At 54.2% G+C, this 21,190-nt stretch overlaps 1 protein-coding gene and 1 long non-coding RNA gene across 2 annotated transcripts; one reads left to right on the plus strand and one right to left on the minus strand.

The window, feature by feature from the left end:
• Positions 1-5,150: 5,150 nt before the first annotated feature.
• LOC138842634 (uncharacterized) lies at positions 5,151-16,618 on the minus strand. The gene is made up of 3 exons (XR_011377364.1): positions 16,479-16,618; positions 11,101-11,148; positions 5,151-5,321 (listed from the first exon to the last, which is right to left on the minus strand). It is a non-coding gene; the product is annotated as an uncharacterized lncRNA (long non-coding RNA).
• A 272-nt stretch (positions 16,619-16,890) lies between these two features.
• Positions 16,891-18,982, plus strand: GADD45B (growth arrest and DNA damage inducible beta). The gene is made up of 4 exons (XM_030845506.2): positions 16,891-17,164; positions 17,266-17,367; positions 17,752-17,974; positions 18,246-18,982. The coding sequence occupies exons 1-4, from the start codon at positions 17,121-17,123 to the stop codon at positions 18,357-18,359; spliced, it is 483 nt and encodes a 160-aa protein (XP_030701366.1). The 5' UTR covers positions 16,891-17,120; the 3' UTR covers positions 18,360-18,982.
• The last annotated feature ends 2,208 nt before the right edge of the window (positions 18,983-21,190 follow it).

A 21,190-nucleotide genomic window follows, 5' to 3' on the forward strand; every position in this document is an offset into this window, starting at 1 on the left:
CGGCATGGCGGGAGCTGTAGTCTCCCGCTCAGTTTCCCGCGCTGTCCTGGAGCCAAACCGCCGGGCTCCAAATCCCAGCTGGGCCAATGCGTGAAACCGGGTTTCTTTCCGGGATTCAGTTTCCCCTCTTGTATAACCTACCTACCTACCTCTTTGGAGATTCATTAAAATTAAAGGTGGGGTGGTGAAGGAACCTCAGAAATATGTTCGGTGATCTCACCGATATGTGGAATTAAAAAAAAAAAATCAAAAATACCCCAGGCTCATGTAGATACTGTCAAGTTGTCCTCTGAAGAGGTTTACCAGTTTACACTTTTGCAACAATGTATGAGATTGTCTGTTTTCCTGAATTGCTGTCAACCCTGAATCATCTTTTATTTTATTTTTTTAATTTATTATTTATTTTATTTTATTTATTTTTCGCTGTGTTGGGTCTTCGTTGCTGCGCAGGCTTTCTCTAGTTGCGGCGAGCGCGGGCTACTCTTTGTTGCGGTGCGCAGGCTTCTCATTGCGGTGGCTTCTCTTGTTCTGGAGTACGGGCTCTAGGTGCGCAGGCTTCAGTAGTCGTGGCTTGCGGGCTCTAGAGCACAGGCTCAGTAGTTGTGGCGCACGGGCTTAGTTGCTCCGCGGCATGTAGGATCTTCCCGGACCAGGGCTTGAACCCGTGTCCCCTGCATTGGCAGGCGGATTCTTAACCACTGCGCCAAGAGGGAAGCCCTGAATCATCTTTTAAATTATTTTATTTATTTGAATTTCTTTTTATGTCCATAAGCAAAGTTTTGCCATTTTCTTTTGTGTATGTGTGTTTTTGTTTTTGTTTTTGTTTTGAGGTATAGTTGATTTACAATGTTGTGTTAGTTTCATGTGTACAGCCCAAGCTCATATGAACAGAGAACAGATTGGTGTCTGTGGGTGTGGGGTATGAAGTGGGTGAAGGGGGTCAAAGAGTACACATTTCCAGTTATAAAATAAATATCATGGGGATGTAATGGGCAGCATGGTGACGGTAGTTAATAATACTATATTGCATATTTGAAAGTTGCTAAAAGAGTAGATCTTAAAAATTCTCATCATATGAGAAAAAACCCTGTAACTATTTGTGGTGACGGATGTCACCTAGACTTATGGTGGTGATCGTTTCCCAGGATATACAAATATCGAATCATTAGTTTGTACACCTGAAACTAATATAATGTTATGTCAATTATACCTCCATTTTTTTGGGGGGGAGGGGTACGCAGGCCTCTCACTGTTGCGGCCTCTCCCGTTGCAGAGCACAGGCTCCGGACGCGCAGGCTCAGCAGCCATGGCTCACGGGCCCAACCGCTCCGCGGCATGTGGGATCTTCCCGGACCGGGACACGAACCCGCGTCCCCTGCAACGGCAGGCGGACTCTCAACCACTGCGCCACCAGGGAAGCCCTATACCTCCATTTTTTAAAAAAAATGTTCAGTGAAAGGAGGCAGACACAGGCCTCTCTTGCCTTCGAGATGGCCCACACTCCGTCTGTGGAGTGTGTTTCTCTCTAAATAAATCCACTTCTTACCTATCGTTTTGTCCCTCACTGAATTCTTTCTGTGACAAGACATCAAGAACCTGAGCTTCATTAAGTACTGAGACCAGCACAAAACCCCCCACCAGATGGAAGATGTTCCAGAGAGAAGGTCACAGTTTGGTAACCTTGAGAAGCTCATCAAGGGACCACCTGAGCCCAGATTAAAGGAGCACAGGCCCTTCACACACCCTAATCCTTATCAGCAGCACCCCCCCTTGAACTATTGCTATAAAAACTCCTCACCAAATTCCCCCAGGTTGGGACACACAGTTTTTGGCGGGTGCGAGCCCACTGTGTCCCCCTTTGCCTAGCAAAGCAATAAAGCTATTCTTTTCTACTTCACCCGAAAAAAAAAAAAAAGCCAGACACAAAAGGTCACACAGCATATGCGTCCACTCATATAAAATGCCTAGAAGAGGCAAAATGATACAGCAGGGTCTGTCCAACTCGGCTCTGTGGACATTTGGGCCCCATCACTCTCTGTGGGAGGACCATCCTGTTCATTGTAGGATGTCAGGTGGCATCACTGGGCTCCCCCCACCCCGGCCACCTGATGCCAGCAGCACCACCACACCCTCCGATCCAGACAACCAAAAATGTCCCCAGATGTTGCCACATGTCACCGAGGGGACAAAATCACCCTCAGTGGAGAACCACTTCCTTCCTCTAACCCTGGAACTTGCACCGCTGTTCTTTCTGCCCTGAGAACGGCCACCCCCCCTTACATCTCACCTCGGGGGACTTGGTGCAAACAGCCTTCCTCGGGGACCCCAGCAAATCACACACTGAGAACTTGGATTCCTTTACCAGCCCTCTGGGGTGTGGGGTGGGACGGCCTCCCCGCTGCGCGCGGGCTTTCTCTAGTTGCGGCAAGCGGGGGCTACCCTTCGTTGCGGTGCGCGGGCTTCTCACTGCGGTGGCTTCTCTTGTTGCGGAGCACGGGCTCTAGGTGCGCGGGTTTCAGTAGTTGTGGCGCGCCGGCTCAGTAGTTGTGGTGGGCTGTAGAGCACAGGCTCAGTAGTTGTGGCGCATGGGCTTAGTTGCTCAGCGGCATGTGGGATCTTCCCGGACCAGGGCTCGAACCCATGTCCCCTGCATTAGCAGGGGGATTCTTAACCACTGCGCCACCAGGGAAGCCTTTTTTTTTTTCTCCTGTCTTGAATCCTGATACTCACGCACATTCCCCTCTTGCCAGAAGCAAAGCCCCCTGCCCTGCCCCAGCACCCAGGCAGGCACGAGTCCCTGGCTAGGCTGTGACTAGCCTCTCAAAAACTAGCTTGTACTTGGGGACCGTATGTCGTCGCCTTTCCCTCATAACAGTAGGAACACCGAATGCAAAACACAGTTGGTACAACGTGAGGGCGTTTAAAGCAAAATAGGGGTAAGTGATACTACAGGAGGTGGGGGCCCGAGGGGAGAAAAATGATGGGGGTTTGGGTTTGGGGGTGGCATGGGGTCATCTTTCCTCCCCTCCACCCCCAGACTTAGCTGCAACCCCCTCCCCATCACAGGTCCCGCTGACGACCGCCCCGGGCCACCCAGGAGCCTGCCATTCAAGACCCTGCAGGGTCCCACAGGCCGCCCACCGAGCTGGCCCCTCTTGGCACGTGGGTGCCCCATCCGTCTCCAGGTCTTTGCCTGTGCTGTTCCCTCCTCCAGGAATGCTGTTCCCCGCGCCCCATCCTCCCCAACCCCCCTTTCCGCGGCTGCGCCCCTACTCTCCGCCCTAACCTGTGCCGCGAGCCCTCCGCACCCCCCAATCGCGGACCCCCCTGGGGGCCGGACTCCAACTCCCAGAAAGCCCTGCGCTTCCCGTGGGTGCGGCCGGAGCGTCCACTCCCCTTGTTCAGTTTGGGAGGCGTTGGCAATTTTCAAATTTTGGCGCTGAACGGGCGGGGCGGCGACAGCTGCGGCCAGACCCCCTCCCCACGCCGGAGCCCGAGGCCTGGGCACTCCGCGGGCTCCCCAGGCGCGACACGCGGCGGCGAGGGGTGGCGCTCGGCCCGTTTCCAGGACGGGAAACTGAGGCACGGGGCGATCCGGGGACCTGTCCCGGGAACCCCTGCAGGGGCGGGACGAAGCGGGGTTCGAACCCACGACCCTCTGATTCCAGGGCGCTAGAAAAGTTAATGGCTAATTGCTGCCTGCTTTGAGGGTGGAGGGTGCGGGCGGTGGGCGAGAAATCACAGAACCCGAGAAGGTCCGGCCAGGCCCTGTCCCCTCTCCCTCCCCCATCCCTTCCCCATTCCCCTATCCCTCCCCCTTTGCGCCGCCGCCCAAGCTCCGCGCCGGAGTTTGGCGCCAGATTTTTCAAAATCTCAGCGAAACGGCTCCCAGCCCGGATCGCGAGCCTTGATCCCGAATTCCGGCGCCTGGATCTGAGCGACCGCGGATTCTGGAGTCTGGACTGGGTGGGGGAGGGCTCATTCCAGAGCCTGGATCTGGGGGGCTGTGGATTCCAGATCTGGGGGGGGCAGAGATTCCAGAGCCTGAATTTTGGGCACCCTGATTCGGGAGCCTGTTTTGGGGAGCTGGGATTCCGGACCCTGGATCTGGAGGGCACTGATTCCAGAGCCCGGAGGAGGGCGGTTCTGGAACCCCAGTTCCTGAGCCTGGAGGCTAAACCTGGAATCTAGGATCAGAGCTCAGGAATCTGGGGCTGGAACCCTGAAATCTGGGGGCAAGGAGAGAGCTGGGGCCGGAGGGACAGCTGTTTGTTAAATGGGTTCCGGAATAATGAAATCAACAAATATTGGGACTTCCCTGGTCGTCCAGTGGTTAAGACTCCCCGCTTCCACTGCAGGGGGCACGGGTTCGATCCCTAGTCAGGGAAGTTCCAGATGCCCCGTGGTGTGGCCAAAGAAACAAACACTGATTGCCATCTCCGCCTGTCAGGCACTGGGGCTGTATCAATGTCCAAAACAAAGATCCCTGCGCTTGGGAAGCTGACAAGGATGAACTAGGAAGACAGAGGAAACAGATACCTAATGAATAAGTGAATTTTATGGCATGTTAGAATATAATAAGGTGGGGGGGGGATGGAAAAAGCAGGGTGAGGGGCTTGGGAGCATGTGAGCTAGGGGGTGCATTTTTTTTTTTCTTGCGGTACGCGGGCCTCTCACTGCTGTGGCCTCTCCCGTTGCAGAGCACAGGCTCCGGACGTGCAGGCTCAGCGGCCATGGCTCACGGGCCCAGCCGCTCCGCGGCATGTGGGATCTTCCCAGACCGGGGCACGAACCCGTGTCCCCTGCATTGGCAAGCGGACTCTCAAGCACTGCGCCACCAGGGAAGCCCGAGGGGGAGTGCATTTTTAAACAGGGTGGGCCTCTTGGAGAAGATGGCATTTGAGCAAGGACTCGAAGAGAAGGAGGGGACCAACCAGGTGAACAGGTGGGGAGAAGCCTCCCAGGGAGAGGGACCAGCCAGCACAAAATCACACTCCAGGATGGTGGACATGGCAAGAAATAAGAATTTCCAGTGGGTGGAGACAAGTACAGTATTAGAGAAGGAAACACGTGTAACACCCGTGTATTAGTCATCTAGTGCTGGGTAACAAAACACAGTAGCTTAAAGCCACTCATGTTTCTTACCTCAGTTTCCACAGGTTGGGAAGCGGGGTGGGGCTTAGCTGGGTGGGCTGGCTCCAGGCTTTATGATGCTGCAGACAAGGCGTCCCTGGGGCAGGGTCGACTCCCAAGGGCATTTGTACTGATCTTGGAAGGATTCATGTCCTTGCTGGCCATTATCCAGGGGCTGTCTTGGTTCCCTATCATGTAAGAGAGGATTTGATTTGGGTTTTGAAACCCTCACTGTTTGTTGTAATAGGGAAACAAAAAATGAAAATGGCCCAGATATCCCATATAGACCAGTGGGAACTATACTCAGTATCTTGTAGTAACCTATAATGCAAAAGAATCTGAAAAAGAATATATATATGTATAACTGAATCACTCTGCTGTACACTTGAGACTAACACAACATTGTCAATTAACTGTAGTTCAACAAAAAAATTTTTTTAAAATAAAAAAAGGACACAAGCAGAAACTAACACACCATTGTAAAGCAATGATACTCCAATAAGGATGTAAAAAAAAAAAAAAAGGACACACACAAAAGAAAGAACACACCGACACCTTTGTTTAGACTCACGCAGTGGAATATTATACAGCAGTGGAAAACTAACACCCAGAATGACCTCCCAAACATAAGATCACGCAAGAAAAGCGAAGTGCAGAAGAATATCTACAGTATGCTTCCGTTTTTATAAAATTCGAAACCCAGCTAAACTAGCTGATACGTTAGTTCAGTGTGCTACACATGTTAGAGAATTGAAGGGAAAAGTGGGGACGTGATTAACCCAGAAGTCAGCATAGTGGTTGTGTTTTGAAAGCTGGGCGGTTGTGAATGTCTCTATTCTTAGCTGCACGCATAAATTATGGACGCTCTTTGTGTGTTTGATGTATTTTGTGTTTCAAAAGTGAAAAAAACAACCTCCCTCAGACTGCTGTGGAGAACAACATGGTTCCAATAGAAACAGAATAGCCCACCACAAAAAAGAAACGATAATTACGCAATAATTATGTGACCGGATAGAGGTATTAACTGCTCGTGGTAATCACGTTGCAACATATAAATGTATCAAATCAACATGTGAAACTTACACAAGGTTATGTCAATATATCTCAATTTTTTTTTTTTTTAAATCTTTTGGCCGCGCTCAGCATGTGCGATGGAACCCGTGCCCCCTGCATTGGCAGCGTGGAGTCTTAACCACTGGACCACCAGGGAAGTCCCTAATTTTTAATGTTTTACTTAACCTTACATACCCAAAATATTCTAACCAATATTGTATTCGACATACACAAATTACTTTTTTATTTTATTGAAGTATAGTTAATTTACAATGTTGTGTTAATTTCTGCTTTACAACAAAGTTATTCAGTTATATAATTAATTTATTTTTATTTATTTTGGCTGCATTGGGTCTTCGTTGCTGCGTGTGGGCTTTCTCTAGTTGCGGCGAGTGGGGGCTACTCTTCGTTGCGGTGCGCAGGCTTCTCACTGCGGTGGCTTCTCTTGTTGACGGGCACCGGCTCTAGGCGCGCGGGCTTCAGTAGCTGTGGCGCACGTGCTCAGTAGTTGTGGCTCGTGGGCTCTAGAGCATAGGCTCAGTAGTTGTGGCACACGGGCTTAGTTGCTCCGCGGCATGTGGGATCTTCCCAGACCAGGGCTCGAACCCGTGTCCCCTGCACTGGCAGGCGGATTATTAACCACTGCGCCACCAGGGAAGTCCCTCAGCTATAAATATATATATTCTTTTTTTTTTTTTGGCTGCAGTGCGAGGCTTGTGGGATCTTAGTTCCCCGACCAGGTACCAGGTATCGAACCCAGGCCCTCGGCAGTGAAAGCACCGAGTCCTAACCACTGGACCCCCAGGGAATTCCTTCTTTTTTTTTTTTTTTTTTTTTTTTTGTTGCAATACGCGGGCCTCTCACTGTTGTGGCCTCTCCCGTTGCGGAGCGCAGGCTCCGGACGCGCAGGCTCAGTGGCCATGGCTCACGGGCCCAGCCGCTCCACGGAATGTGGGATCTTCCCGGACCAGGGCACGAACCCGCGTCCCCTGCATCGGCAGGCGGACTTCCAACCACTGTGCCACCAGGGAGGCCTGGGAATTCCTTCTTTTTCATATTCTTTTCCAATAATTAACCAAATTATTGAGGAGATATTTTCCACTCTTTTTTCCACACCAAGTCTTTGAAATCCAGTGTGTTTTTCATACTCACAGCCTATCACAACTTGGGTGCTAAATTTTCAGTGGTTTAAGGAAAAAATAAAGTTGTCTTTAACGAAAAAGTATTTTACATCACTTCTGTTTGTGGGTTTTAATTAATTAAAATGAAATTCAATTCGAAATGCGGTTACTCAGTGGCTCTGGCTACATTTCAAGGGTGCAGTAGCCTCAGGCTGCTGTAGTTGCCTGGCCAGCACAGGTGGAGAGGATGCTGAGAAGTCACTGAGGTGAGGGACTGCAGTGGCCTGGGCTGGGGTCAGTGCCTCACTTAGAGCCCGCCTGTCCCCTTTCTGGACCTCTCCCCACACCTCCTTTTCCAGGCCTCGCTCCAGTACCCAGCACTCAGGAATCCCCTGTTTCCAAGCCCGGGTGCTTTCCCCCAAGGCAGGCAGTGCCCCCAGTCTGTACACTCCCAGGACCCAGGGGTGGCAGAAGGCAGCTGTTTTGTGGGGTGTGGATCTGTGAGCTGAGGTGCCCTCCGTGTGCAGGTGAGGACCTTCACAATACAGGACCAACCCTGGGATGTTGAGACCCTCAAAACAGAGGCAGCAGGCCACCAGCTTGGGTCCAGCTCTGCCCACACTGCCACATTCCAGGGCAGAACTGCCAGGAGTCTGAGAGTTCTACATGTGAACCGGACTTGCCAGGAGGCTTTGCAGGTTTCAATTCTAATCTGTTGCTGTGCAACAAACTACCCCCAAACTTTACTATGTCTCATGATTTCATGGGTTGGGAATGCAGGTGGGGCTCAGAAGGGCGCTTCTTCTGTCCCATGTGGGGTTGACAGGGGGCCCTGCTTGGTGTCCAGCTGGCAACGGTGCTAGGGGCTCTGGGTTCTTTCTGTGGTCGGTCTGGTGCCTCGCCAGCCCCTCTCCCTTTCTGTGTAGACTCAGGGTCTCTCCAGGGCCCACTGATGCAGCACAAACTTCCTATGAGATATCTCAGGACTCCCTGAGAGCAGGACAGTACCTGCCGTCCTCCTGAAGCTAAGTGACGTGGCTGGCAGTGTCACCTCCCTCACACTGCACGGGTCAAGGCCATCACAGACCCAACCCAGATAAAGCGGAGGGAAGTGGCTGCACCGTTTTTCATTCCGACCAGCAGTGCACGCGGCTTCCAGTATCTCCACATCCTCCCAACGTGTGTTTTTATCTCTCTTTTGACCGTAACCATCCCAGTGTGTGTGAAGCAGTATCTCACTGTGGTCCTGATGCTGCCATCTTTAATCCACTGGAGACTTTGTCAGGTGGGAGGATAGTTCTATTTTGTTCGGCAGTGTGTTACTTGGTGTATAATTGTTGAGCCCTTAGCCATGGGTTGTGCAGCCCTCTTGAATTCTTGTAATGGGTCCCAAAAATACTAGGGGTGGGCTTGCTGGTGGTGCACCAAGGGATGGAGCGGGGGGATCGATTTGAGATCTGTCTGGGGGCCAAAGTTGATGGATTAGTTATCGGGGAAGAGAGAGGGTGTGAAGTTAGTCCCACCTCCGACCCCTTCTGCACCCCATGCAGGGCAACTCACAGCCCTTCACTCTAGGTGGCTGACCTGGCTGCACGTCTTGTACCCCTCCAATCTGGGAGCCCCAAATCTTCACTGTCTGTATTGGGGTGAATAGTGTCCCCCCAAATTCACACCCCACCTGGAATCTGTCAATGGGACCTTGTTTGGAAACTGGGTCTTTGCAGGTATAATTGGTTCAACTGAGATGAGGTCATCCTGGGGACTTCCCGGGCAGTCCAGTAGTTAGGACTCTGTGCTTCCACTGCAGGGGACACGGGTTCAATCCCTGGTCCAGGAACTAAGATCCCACAAGCTAGGTGGCACAGTCAAAAAAAAGGTGAGGTCATCCTGGATCAGAGTGGGCCCTCGTCCAATGCCTGGTGTCCTTGTAAGAAGAGGGAGATTTGGATACAGAGAGGTGAGGCCATGTGAGAAGGCCAGGTAAAGATGGAGGCAGGGGCTGGAGGGATGTGTCCACAAGCCAAGGTCCACAGGCAGCCACCAGAGGGGCCTGAGACAGATTCCCCCTCAGAACCTCCAGGAGGAAACAGCCCTGCCAACATGTTGGTTAGGAGACTATTACACTCTAACCGTACATTGAGCGCTTTGCTGGTTCTGAGTCATTTTGGTGAATTATGGAACCCGAGGATAATTATGGGGACCCCAAATCTGTAGTCAGCTGGTCCAAGTGAAGGTGGTCCCAAGGGCCCCAGCTGACAGATGGTGTCTGAAGTGGGGCTTGTCTTATGGGAACCATGTCTTCTAAGCAAATAATGGGCTAAACTCCATGCATCCATAGAACTGTAAATTATCTGATGGAAAAATGATGATCGCCCTGTATCATTTTGTTTTGTTTTGTTTTTGTTTTTTTTTAACATCTTTATTGGAGTATAACTGCTTTACAGTGGTGTGTTAGTTTCTGCTTTATAACAAAGTGAATCATCTATACATATACATATATCCCCATATCTCCTTCCTGTGGCGTCTCCCTCCCACCCTCCCTATCCCACCCCTCTAGGTGGTGTCCTGTATCCATTTTGCATTGACTAAACAAATTCATTTCAGCCACCGGATGGCCTAGAAGACATCTTACATGTCCCTTCATTATTTACGAGTTCCATGCACTCTCTGACGCACATCGATGGGATATTCACGTGAGAATCATGCTTTTTCCTTTTTTAAAAAATGCATTTTTTTTGGGCTGCTCTGCGCGGCTTGAGGGATCTGTTTCCCAACCAGGGATTGAACCCGGGCCATGGCAGTGAGAGCCCGGAATCCTAACCACTAGACCACCAGGGAACTCCCCAAAATGCATCTTTTAACGTAATGCCGAGCCCCTCAGCCGGTTGCTGGGGTCTCATTCAGACATTCGACCAGAACCTATTTATTGAGCACCTACTGTATACTACGAACACCATGCCGAGCAAAACAGATGGCAACTCCTGCTTGGTGAAGCCAACACTTGAGTGAAGGCACGGAATGATTCGGATGAATAAGAATAGGCATAGTATGTTAGACAGTGTTGTGTGCTAAGGAAAAAAGGGGGAGTCGAAATGTGGGTGGGGGCGTGAAACGTTTCACAGGTGGCCAGGGGAAGTGGCACTGAGAGGGGGACATGGCAAGCTGGCACGGGCAGGGGAGGGTGCTCAGGGAGAGGAACTGGCAAGGGCAAAGGCCTTGGGGTAAGACCATGCGGGCACATTCAGAGAACAGCGGGAATGGGTTTCCACTGGGGCTTTGTTCGGAGGGTGAGCAGATGGTTTTGGAGGGATCCCTCTGGGTACTGCAGGGAGAGCCGGCTATGGGGGGCACTGACGTCCGGGGAGGGAGGGCGTGGCTTCAAGTGGCTTTCAAGGTGAGTGCTGTACGTGGGTTTTTGTAAGCCTTTTGACAACCTGATTTTCCCAGGAAAGGAGGGAGTTTCAGAGAGGTTAGGTCACCAACCCAAGGACACACAGCTTATGAGGGATGGAGTGGGATTTGAATCAGGCAAGCTTGACCTCAGAGCAGAGATGCCTCTACCAAGCCCCTCCCCCGGACGTCACAGTCACAGACATCCCGGCCTCCTCCTGCTGTGGCTGCTTCCCCCACTCCTGCCCCACCGCCGTCCTCCTCAGTATCCCCATAAGTGACCCCGGCCTCCCCGCCTCCTCAGCTTTGCCCTTGACATCTCTGCCACCTGGTGTGTGTTGTTTCCACCTCCTCCCAGCACATCCTGTCTTCCCAACGTCTAGAAGTTCAGATGATGACTCACCTCCACCCAGAAGCCTCTCCTTGGGGACCAGAATCATGTCTTGTTCATCTTTGAAAAAAAAAAAAAAAAAAAATGATGTCAGAGGCCAGTCCCTCCCCTGCTTCAAGCTTGCCAAAGGCTTCCTTTGCTATTTTGACCCCAGGTCGAATCCAGACCCCACCTGCAGCCCCCAAAGCCCACCTTCCTGATCTCCTCTCTCCTCCCCCCAGTCACTCTGCTCCAGCCATCCGGAACTCCTCAGGGATCCTCGCCTGTGCCAGGTGTGGCCCCACCTCAGGGCCTTTGCATGTGCTGTGCCCAGAGCCCTCTCCCTTCACAGCCTCCCCGGTCTGGCTTCTTTATATCACTCAGGTCTCAGCTCAAATGTCACCTCCTCAGAGAAGCCCACCCTGACTACTCCACCTGAAGTAGTTGCGTTACCACCCCCCCCAGCGCTGAATCAGCACCCAGTAGGCCTTCAATCAACTCCTGAATCCCCCATTTATTTATTTTTAAAGTTTTGTTTTATTTTATCTTTTGGCCATGCCATGCGGCATGCAGGATCTTAGTCCCCCAGCTAGGAATCAAACCTGTGCCCCCTGCATTGGGAGCTCAGAGTCTTAACCAATGGACTGCCAGGGAAGTCCCTAATTCCCCCATTCAGAGGGCAGTTACCACGCACAGAGCCCTCTCCTAAGTGTGGACCAGATTGAATGCATTTTGTGCTCAGGGCATTCCTAGATAACGCTGTTATTTCCATTTTGCAGAGGGGGAAACTGAGGCACAGGGGTCTCGTGCGCGGGATGCCATGCCCGAGTTCATGTAGCTGGTCAGGAGGGGATTCAAAGCCAGGCAGTCAGAAGTCTCCTTGGTCACCCCCGACCCCTGGCCTGAGCCCCCGTTTTCCTCATCCCTGCCCCTCACACCCCTCCTGTCTTAGCTGGCTTGAGTAACCATAACAGAACACCACAGTCTGGGGCTTAAACCACAGACATGATTCCTCACCGCCCTGGAAGCGGGAGGCCCACGATCAGGGTGCCGGCGTGGCCAGTTCCTGGTGAGGGCCTGCTTCCTGGTCTCACTGTGAGCTCATATGGCAGGGAGAGCTCTGGTCTCTCTTGCTCTCCTTACAAGGACACAAATCCTACCGGGGGGGCAGGGGGGCACCCTCACGACCTCACCTAACCCTCATCCCCTCCCAAAGGGCCTGCCTCCAAACACCATCCCATGGGGGTTAGGGCCTCAGCATATGGATTTTGGGGACATAAACTTTTGGTCCATAACACCTCCTATGATGCAAAGGGGCCTCCAGCTCTGCACTCACCTCTCAAATGTCCTTCCCCAGCCCTGGGACTCCTAACCCTGCAGCATTCCAGCTGCCATGCTGGGAGAGAACCCTGATCCACCCCCCAAGGCAAAACCAATGCCCCAACCTCCTAGACACTTGGTTTCCCCTCTGTCCCCTGGTAACATCACTCCTGTCTCCCGGGTTTGCTTGTGGTGGGGGGTTAAAGGCCGGGTCCCAAGAAGCAGGGCCAGAACGAGGGTGAGGTCAAAGCTCAGTCACAATGAAAAATCATATTTCAATGCAATATTTAAAAAAAATTTTTTAATGCAAAAAAATCCATGCTGACTACATTATCAAAATTTGAAATCAAGACAGGATCAATCATACTGTTTTCCTTTCGTCTGGGGCTCCAACATGGCTTGGTAAGGGACTGTCACTGACCCTGTCTTGATGGGAAATTTTAATATTCCATTCATCATGGGTGTTTTGGCGTGCATTATGATTTAAACTATCACATTAAAAAAAATTTACCTCGGGAATTCCCTGGCGGTCCAGTGGTTAGGACTCTGTGCTTTCACTGCTGAGGGCCCAGGTTCAATCCCTGGTCGGCGAACTAAGAGCCCACCAGCCACATGGCTCAGCCAGAAAAAGAAAAGGAAAAAATATATTTATCTCATTCTGGATTAGTGGTGATGATTGCACAAACTTGTGACTCTACAGAAACCCACTGAACTAGAGCCTCTAAAAGGGTGGATTTGGGACTTCCCTGTTGGCACAGTGGTTGGGAGTCCGCCTGCCAATGCAGGGGACATGGGTTCGAGCCCTCGTCCAGGAGGATCCCGTGTGCCGCAGGGCAACTGGGCCTGTGTGCCACAACGACTGAGCCTGCGCTCTAGAGCCTGCAAGCCACAGCTACTGAGCCCGCATGCCACAACTACTGAGGCCTGAGCACCTGGAGCTGGTGCTCTGCAACGGGGGAGGCCACTGCAGTGAGAGGCCCGCGTACCGCGGCTAAGAGTGGCCCCTGCTCGCCACAACTGGAGAGCATCTGCGCGTGGCGACAAGGGCCCGATGCAGCCATAAATAAATAAATATATTTTTTGGAAAAAGGTGGATTTTATGGTATGTGATTTCTAGCTTGATAAAAAATGAGAGAAAAAGATTATCTTGATGAGCAAGGTTTTGGTGCCCCTTTAAATTTTGCGACCCCCAATTTCCCTCTCTTTTCCTCTAGACTCCAAACATCCCGTCCTAACCCCTGCCTTTTGGAATAGCTGGAGTATCTTGGAATATCCTTGGACAACTCTGAGCTCCATGCCTTTGGATGAACAGCACCATCTTCCTGAGTCTCTATTCCACCCCCTATAAACTTGCAACCTTCACACAAGTGCTGCTTCATGGGCATCAAAGGAGAAACTGCTTACAAAAGGCTAAGCACGTAGTAAATGCTCAAGAAAAGTTTGCTGTTATGCGTATCTTGAATGCAATGCAAAATTAAATTTTAAAGCGCTTAGGTTTATCAATTCTAAAGACAAGGGATCTCATTTGCAACGCGGGTGCAGATATGCCCGGTTTCCTGGCTGGGGAAGTTGCCAACTCACATGTTCTCCATGAGGGTGGTGAGGGTTCCCCGGTAAACAGGGTCACCTCTCTCTCCTAGGAGCAGACAGGGACATTCTTAGGGCTGCACTCACCTTAGGAGCAAAATTTAAGGGGGTGCCCAGAACTCAATCCTCAAGATAAATATTTTAATGCAATATTTTCAAAAGTCAAAATCAATACCAAAAAATCCATGATGAATAAAAGATCAAAACTGCAAATAAAGACAGGATCTGACCTTGCATGTGCACAACTCACCTCCCTGCCCTCCACCCCCGACCCTGTCAGATGGTGTCTGTATATAAAACCTTCATTTTTGCTCATCATGGGTGGGGCTATTTTGGCATAAATTTTTAAAATAAAAAATATCTTTTTATTTTTTTGGCCACACCATGCAGCTTGTGGTATCTTAGTTCCCCGACCAGGGATCAAACCCGTGCCCCCTGCAGTGGAAGCTCAGAGCCCTAACCACTGGACCACCAGGGAAGTCCCTATAATACTGTTTATCTTGATGACTGAGTTTTGTGGCATTCCCTTAAAATGTGTGTCAGCGGTGAATACCTCACTCCCCTCACCCTACACCCTGCCCTTTGCTCCAATAAAACTTTGTTGACAAAAACGGCGTCCACAACAGCCAAATGGTGGAAACAACCCATGTGTCCATCAACGGATGAATGGATAAACTAAATGTGACTCCTCCCTACAGCCTAATATTATTCAGCCTCAGAAAGAAGTCAATGCAGACACACACATGGATGAACAACATGGATGAAGCTTGAGGACACTATGTTCAGTAAAATAACACGCCAAAGGATGAATACAGTATGATTTCATTTACAGGAGGTCTCTAAAGGATCAAATTTATAGAGACAGAAAGTAGAATGGTGGGTGTCAGGAGTTGGGGGCAATTCATGTCTAATTCCCAAGAGTTTACTCTGGGGATGATAGAAAAGGTTTGGGTCAGGATCACGATGATTGTTACCCAGCATCGTGAACGTATTTAATTCCACTGACCGGTATACTTACAAGTGATCGAAATGATGAATATCGTGTATATTTTATCATTAAAAAAAAAACCAGGGGACTTCCCTGGTGGCACAGTGGCTGGGTCTCCACGCTCTCAATGCAGGGCGCCCGGATTCAATCCCTGGTCAGGGAACTGGATCCCACGTGCATGCTGCAGCTAAGAGGTCGCATGCAGCAACTGGGGAGACCACGTGCGGCAACTAGGGAGCCCTGGAGCCGCAACTAAGTAGCCCTTGAGCTGCAACTAAGACCCAGCACAACCAAATTAAAAAAACAAAAGCAGGCACCCCTGGGAAGTAGTTTAGTTGATTTTAAAAAAATATTGCAACTATAAAGTTATTAAATACATGTTTCACATATAAAATATTGCGTATTTAAAATATTGCAATTGCCACCCCAGTCCCTGTCCTTCTCCTCCTCACCCCGCCCTCGCCGGTCTGTCCCTTCCGGCGCTGCGGGCGCAGGGACCTCGCGCGGCCACCAGGTGGCGCCGCTGCGCCCCTCAGCCCCCGGGACATTTCGCGCCCCCACGGTGGGCGGCGCGGAGGCGGCGCGATGCGTCAGCGGGACAGCGAGCCCGGGAGCTGGGGGAACTGAGCCGCGGGGCGGAGGCCAGACCCCAGGCTGGCGGGGGAGGGGGCGCAGCTGTGAGTCATCAGGAGCCCCCGTTCGGCCGTGGTAGCCAGTCCCACGCGGGCCTGCCCGCCTGGCTCGTGAACTGCTTACCAGGGGAGATGGCGAGGCTGGCGGCCGTCCCAGCGTGCGGCCGTGGCTGGCGCACACGTGTGGCTCCAGCACGAAATAACCGGGGGCTTGAGAGAGTGGAGGCCTCACCAAGCCTCAGTTTCCCCTTTTGCATCCTGCAGATGAGAGTAGCCCCTGCTTCCCGCGTCCTTGGGGGTTAAATGAACCGTGATAACGGGGAGCCTGGTGCCCAGTGGGCGCTAGGTACGTTCAGCGCCCGCTCCGGAGGGAGGAAATAAAGGCGGCGACCACCATTGCAAGCGCGCCCAGGTGGCAGCGCGCGACGCACGCAGGAACCGGTTCCCCTCGCTTCTCCCGGGCCTCGATTTCCCCCCACGGTCAGGTGCGAGGCGGACGTGCGGTCAGAACCTTGCAACGCGAGGCGCCTGCAGGGGGCGCGGAGCCCACGAGGCCGAGCCACCTGCGCCTCCCACGCGCGCCCCACCCTGAAACTCGCGGCGGGTGGGGAGGGGCGACCGGTCCCGGCCCTAGGCTTTGCAGCCCCCGTTTCTGGGTACCTCGAGGCGGCCTCCAGCGACCACCACCTCTTGTTAAACGCTTACCATGCACCCCTCATTTTATTTAGGACTCACTGCAATCCAAAGAGGCCAGCGCTGCATTCCCATTGGACAGATAGGGACACAGAGGCCCAGAAAGTAAAGCCACCCAGGGTCTGGGGTCCCTGAAGCCTGGGGAGACTCCCGCCACCACCACCTAGAAGGGATCAGGCTGCAAACCGTACTCCATCTCCGTGCAAAACCCCAGCAGAACCTGGAAAGGCGCGGGCCGGGGACTCTCCGGGGTTTCCAGGCCCCCCCGAAAATCCGGGCCGCCTCGCGCGCTGGAAATCCCGCGCGCGCCCCGAAACGCGGCGCGGCTGCCGGGAAATCAGGAGAAAACTTCTGCTTTTTTTTTTCTTTTCTGGCACTCAAGCTCCCCCGGCTCCCTCCCCCCCCGCCCCGCGCCCTCCTCCCGGCTCTCGCCCCCACGTGGGGCGCCCCCTCGCGGCGCTCCGCCCCCTCCCCGCCGCCGGCCAACTGCAGCGCGGGTTTCTCTCGCCTTTGTTTTTTCTCCAATAGGAGGGGCGGATGAACCACCGGGGCCACGCCCCTGTTTGTACAAGTCTATAAATGGCGGCGCCGGCAGCCGCGCGCTAAGGTCGCTGAAGCCGAGGACGTCAGACTTTGCAGTTCCCTGGATTATCCTTGCTGAGGCACTTGCAATTTTTTTCCGCCTTATTTGGGGAGGATTTCGCTGCCTTCCGAAGGTCTTGACGAACGATTGGGTTCCGTAGGAAGGCTTTGGGCTCTCCGGCCTCGGACTTTGCATTTTCTCCCTTGGAACTGTCGTGGGGCTGTTTTCCACTGTGGATTATAACTGCAACATGACACTGGAAGAGCTCGTGGCGTGCGACAACGCGGCGCAGAAGTAAGTAGCGGGGCCCCCGCCGCCTGAGGTCGGCCGGGCCGGGCGGGGACCGGAGCGCCCCGTGGCCGGCCCGGCGTGACCCCCGTCTCCCTTGGCCCCAGGATGCAGACGGTGAGCGCCGCGGTGGAGGAGCTGCTGGTGGCTGCGCAGCGCCAGGACCGCCTCACCGTGGGGGTGTACGAGTCGGCCAAGCTGATGAATGTGTAAGTGAGACCCCGGCACCGGGCTGGGCGCGAGTGGGGATCTCCGCTCCGCACGCTCCTTGCTGCATCCCTCTCTTGCATGGGGCTGGGACACCCCCAAGTGTCCCTACTGCTGTGGGTCGAGGGTCTTTCTGCCTTATTTTTTTTGAGGGGTGGAGGCTGCAGTATCCCGGTGCGGCATCATCTGCAGGCAGTCACCGCGTCTGTGCCCCTGCCTTACCCCGCCATCTTTTGAACCGAATGTCTTCTCCCCCACCATTTATCTGCATGCAGACGCGATCCCTTGCGCACCTGCGGTTTCTCTTTGCTTTTGCAAACTCCCCGCCGTAACGGTGGCCCCTCCCCAGTCCCCAGCTGACCCACCATCCCACTCTGGCTCCTCAGGGACCCTGACAGCGTGGTCCTGTGCCTCCTGGCTATTGACGAGGAGGAGGAGGACGACATCGCCCTGCAGATCCACTTCACGCTCATCCAGTCTTTTTGCTGTGACAACGACATTGACATCGTGCGGGTGTCAGGAATGCAGCGCCTGGCACAGCTGCTGGGCGAGCCGGCCGAGACCCAGGGCACCACCGAGGCCCGGGACCTGCACTGCCTCCTGGTCACGGTGAGCTGGGCCTCGGCCCCGCCCCGCCCCCTCCCTACCCCGGCACCTGGGCCCGTGTTTGTCAACAAAGTCGAGCTGGCCGGTCTGCACCAGCTCAGCGCTCAGCCATGCTCGGCATGTCCCCGTGGGCAGCCGGCCGGGTCTCGGGGCCTTAGTCACCCAGCGAGCTATTTTGAGCCAGCCTGCTTTCCCCAAAGGGGCCCTGGGAGAGGGGGGCTCCCCAGCCACTCCTGGGGCTACCGCTGAACCCCGTCTCCTCGCCTTCCCACAGAACCCTCACACAGACGCCTGGAAAAGCCACGGCCTGGTGGAGGTTGCCAGTTACTGCGAAGAGAGCAGGGAGAACAACCAGTGGGTCCCCTACATCCCCCTCCAGGAGCGCTGAGACCCTGCCCGGCGTCAGAACCTGTTGCTGCCAAAAAACACGATAAAATAAATATTTGATTCCCCCTCCCTCCCAGAACCCCCCCAAACAACCCAACCTATGAGACCGTCGGGGGCAGGATCGTTGGAGGCTGAAGACAGGAGAGGGAGTGCGCGGCCACCCCAGGGCGCCGGGGCTGGAGCAGCGCCAGCAGCGGCCACCGTGTGAGGAGAAGATGGGACCCAGGCCAGCAAGAGAGGGGACCCTGGAGCTCAGGCCTGGCGACAGAGCAGAAGCTGGAGTGGGGGAGCTGTGCCCCCCCCCACAGGAGGGCCGAGACTGCACACTTCAGGGGTGGGGTGGGACTGATGGTACCCGCCCCCCTCCTTGAGACCAGAGCTGACATGTGCAAACGGGCCTTGGTGGGCCGAGGGTCCGCACCCTGGCCAGGACAGTACTTTGGGACTTGGGAGACAGGGCTATGTTGCTCTCTACCGGCGAACTCCCAGTCTGCAAACTAAATAGACAATCTATTTTGTTACTTGCACTTGTTACTTGAATCGGTGAAAGAAAGATGGGAAGCTTACAGATACATATATTTTTACTTCTACTATGATGGCCTTGTAATAAATTGTTAAAGCTTCTGGGTTCTTGTGTATTTACCGCCGGCCTCAGTGCGGGACCAGGACCTCCACCTCCCCTGCGCTCCAACAGCACTGGCGCCGCCCACGCCACCTCCTGCAGGCTCACCAGGAAGTGTTACTTAAGTCCGAGTTAGCTGCTCCAGGCTCCTTGCAAAAACAGTGCCTCTTCTCTCTGCAACCGGCGCCACCTAAGTCCAACAAATCTTTGCCTCTTTTTTTTTCTTCTCCCCTCCTCCTGCCCCCGAGCAATTAAAAGACCGGTTTATTACGAAACCTGGCCGTCGTGCCGCCGCTGTTACTCGCTGAGCCAACCCCAAACTCTGGGCACGTAATAGACGCACCCCTGGGGGCTGGCTGCAGCCCCTGCCCGCCCGGCTGCCACCGCAGCCCAGGTCCAGAGAGGTCAATGGGCCACCTCGACCACACAGCGAGGTGGGCTTGGAGCTCAGAGCTGCCCCTGGGCTTGGGCGTTGCAGGAAGAGCTTCGGGGATCCCCCAGAGAGCAACCCCCACCCACCCAGGCCTTCTCCCTCCCAGGGTGGGCCTCTGCACTGCACTAAAGAAAAAAAGATTTTTTTTTTCTTTCCCCAAACTAAAACCAACAAGCAGAAAAATACCCCAGGAAGTCGTGCTCCCGGCCCAGCTGGGCTTGGCACGCTGCTGCATTTTGCCTCTAAACCGAAACTGTGAGGCCTGGCCCGCCACCTCCTTTTCCCCTGAACTCGCAGGCGCGGTGACTCCCCTGGCCCGGGGCAGGGAACTGGGAGCGCGGCCCAGCCTGAACTCCAGCCTCAGTCTTCCCGCGCCGAGTCTGCGGGGTGGGCTCGCGGAGCCCGTGCAACACCTTCTCACCTCTGCCCTGCACCCCGGGGCCTGGGAACCGGGTGGGGAGGTAACCCAGGGGCCAGACGTAGGCCGCGACCTTTCCACGGAGCCCCACGTGGGCGAGTGAGGAAAACCCCGACGGCCCCGGGGAGTCACGGGGCTGGGGGGAGCCCCGCCGGGGGAGGATGGGGGAGGGAAGGAGAAAGGGGGAAATCCCAGAGGGAGACGAGGGGGGAGGGGCGGGAATCCCTCCAGAGGGGAGATCGGGAGTGGGGAGGGAGGAAAATGAGATGCAGCCCGGAGTAGGGACAACGCCCCCGCCAGCCCCGGGGAGCGGAATCCCTCTGGGGGTGGGGGAGGGGAGATGCTAAGAGGAGATAACCGAGCTCCGCGGGGTGGAGGGGGGAAAGGGGAACTCAGCGGGTCTAAAGGGGGTTGGAAGGAATCTCTGCAGGGATTTGGGGGAGGGGAGATTCTAAGTGCAGAGACCCGAGCCCTGAGGGGTGGAGGTAGGAGTTTGAAGAGGAGGGGTTTAGGGATGGGGGTGGGGAGAGGGGGAACCCAGAGCGGGAGGGGGAGAAGGGCCGAAGGAATCCCTGTAGGGGTGGGGGAAAAGGGAGTGAGGAGACTTGAGCTCCAGGAGAGGAGGAAGGAGTCTGAGGGGAGAGAGGGGATCCTGCTGGAGTTGGGAGGTGAGGGGCCTGAAGCCCCGAGGGGTGGAGAAGGGACTGCGAGGGGCTAGGGGGGGAGATGGGGAGGATCCCTGAGATGGGGCCCAGAGAGTGGAAGGGGAGCAGAGGCTGAGGGACCTCAGTGGGGGGCATCAATGGGGAAGGACTGAGGTGGACAGGGCTGGGCTCATTGCTCCAACGGTGACCTGGACTTCCCCCTGTCGAGGCAGGCGGGGCACCCAGAAGAAGCTCCCGGCCGGCTCCGCCCGCGGGTGTGGGCTGCTCTGTCCCCATCCTGACCTTGGCCAGACAAAAGGGCTGCATGACCTCTGACTCTCTCCTCCCTAAGTCCCCGGTGCAGTGGGAGCAAGACCCCAGGCCCCTGGGGTCCAAGGAGATACAGGGCATGGGTGGGACCCCAGCTGTGTGACCCTGAGCTGGTACCTTAACCTTTCTGTGCCTTCAGTTGCTCCTTCTGAAAAATAGTGATAATAATGCTACCTACCTCATAGATTGTTGAGGTCAAATGAAACATATATTCCTTAGATTAGCTCCTCTGACTCAGAATGTATAAAAAGGATTAGCCATTATTACGACTAGGACTATTATCAGCACACTTACTGTCCCCTGCATTTCCAGAAGCATCTCCTTTAATCCTCTCACAGCCACCCTGCGAATTAGCAGAGCCGAGACTAGGGTGAGGCGAGCGGCA

This window comes from Globicephala melas, chromosome 3, assembly GCF_963455315.2.
Source record: "Globicephala melas chromosome 3, mGloMel1.2, whole genome shotgun sequence".
In the NCBI taxonomy this organism is placed as follows: Eukaryota; Metazoa; Chordata; class Mammalia; order Artiodactyla; family Delphinidae; genus Globicephala; species Globicephala melas.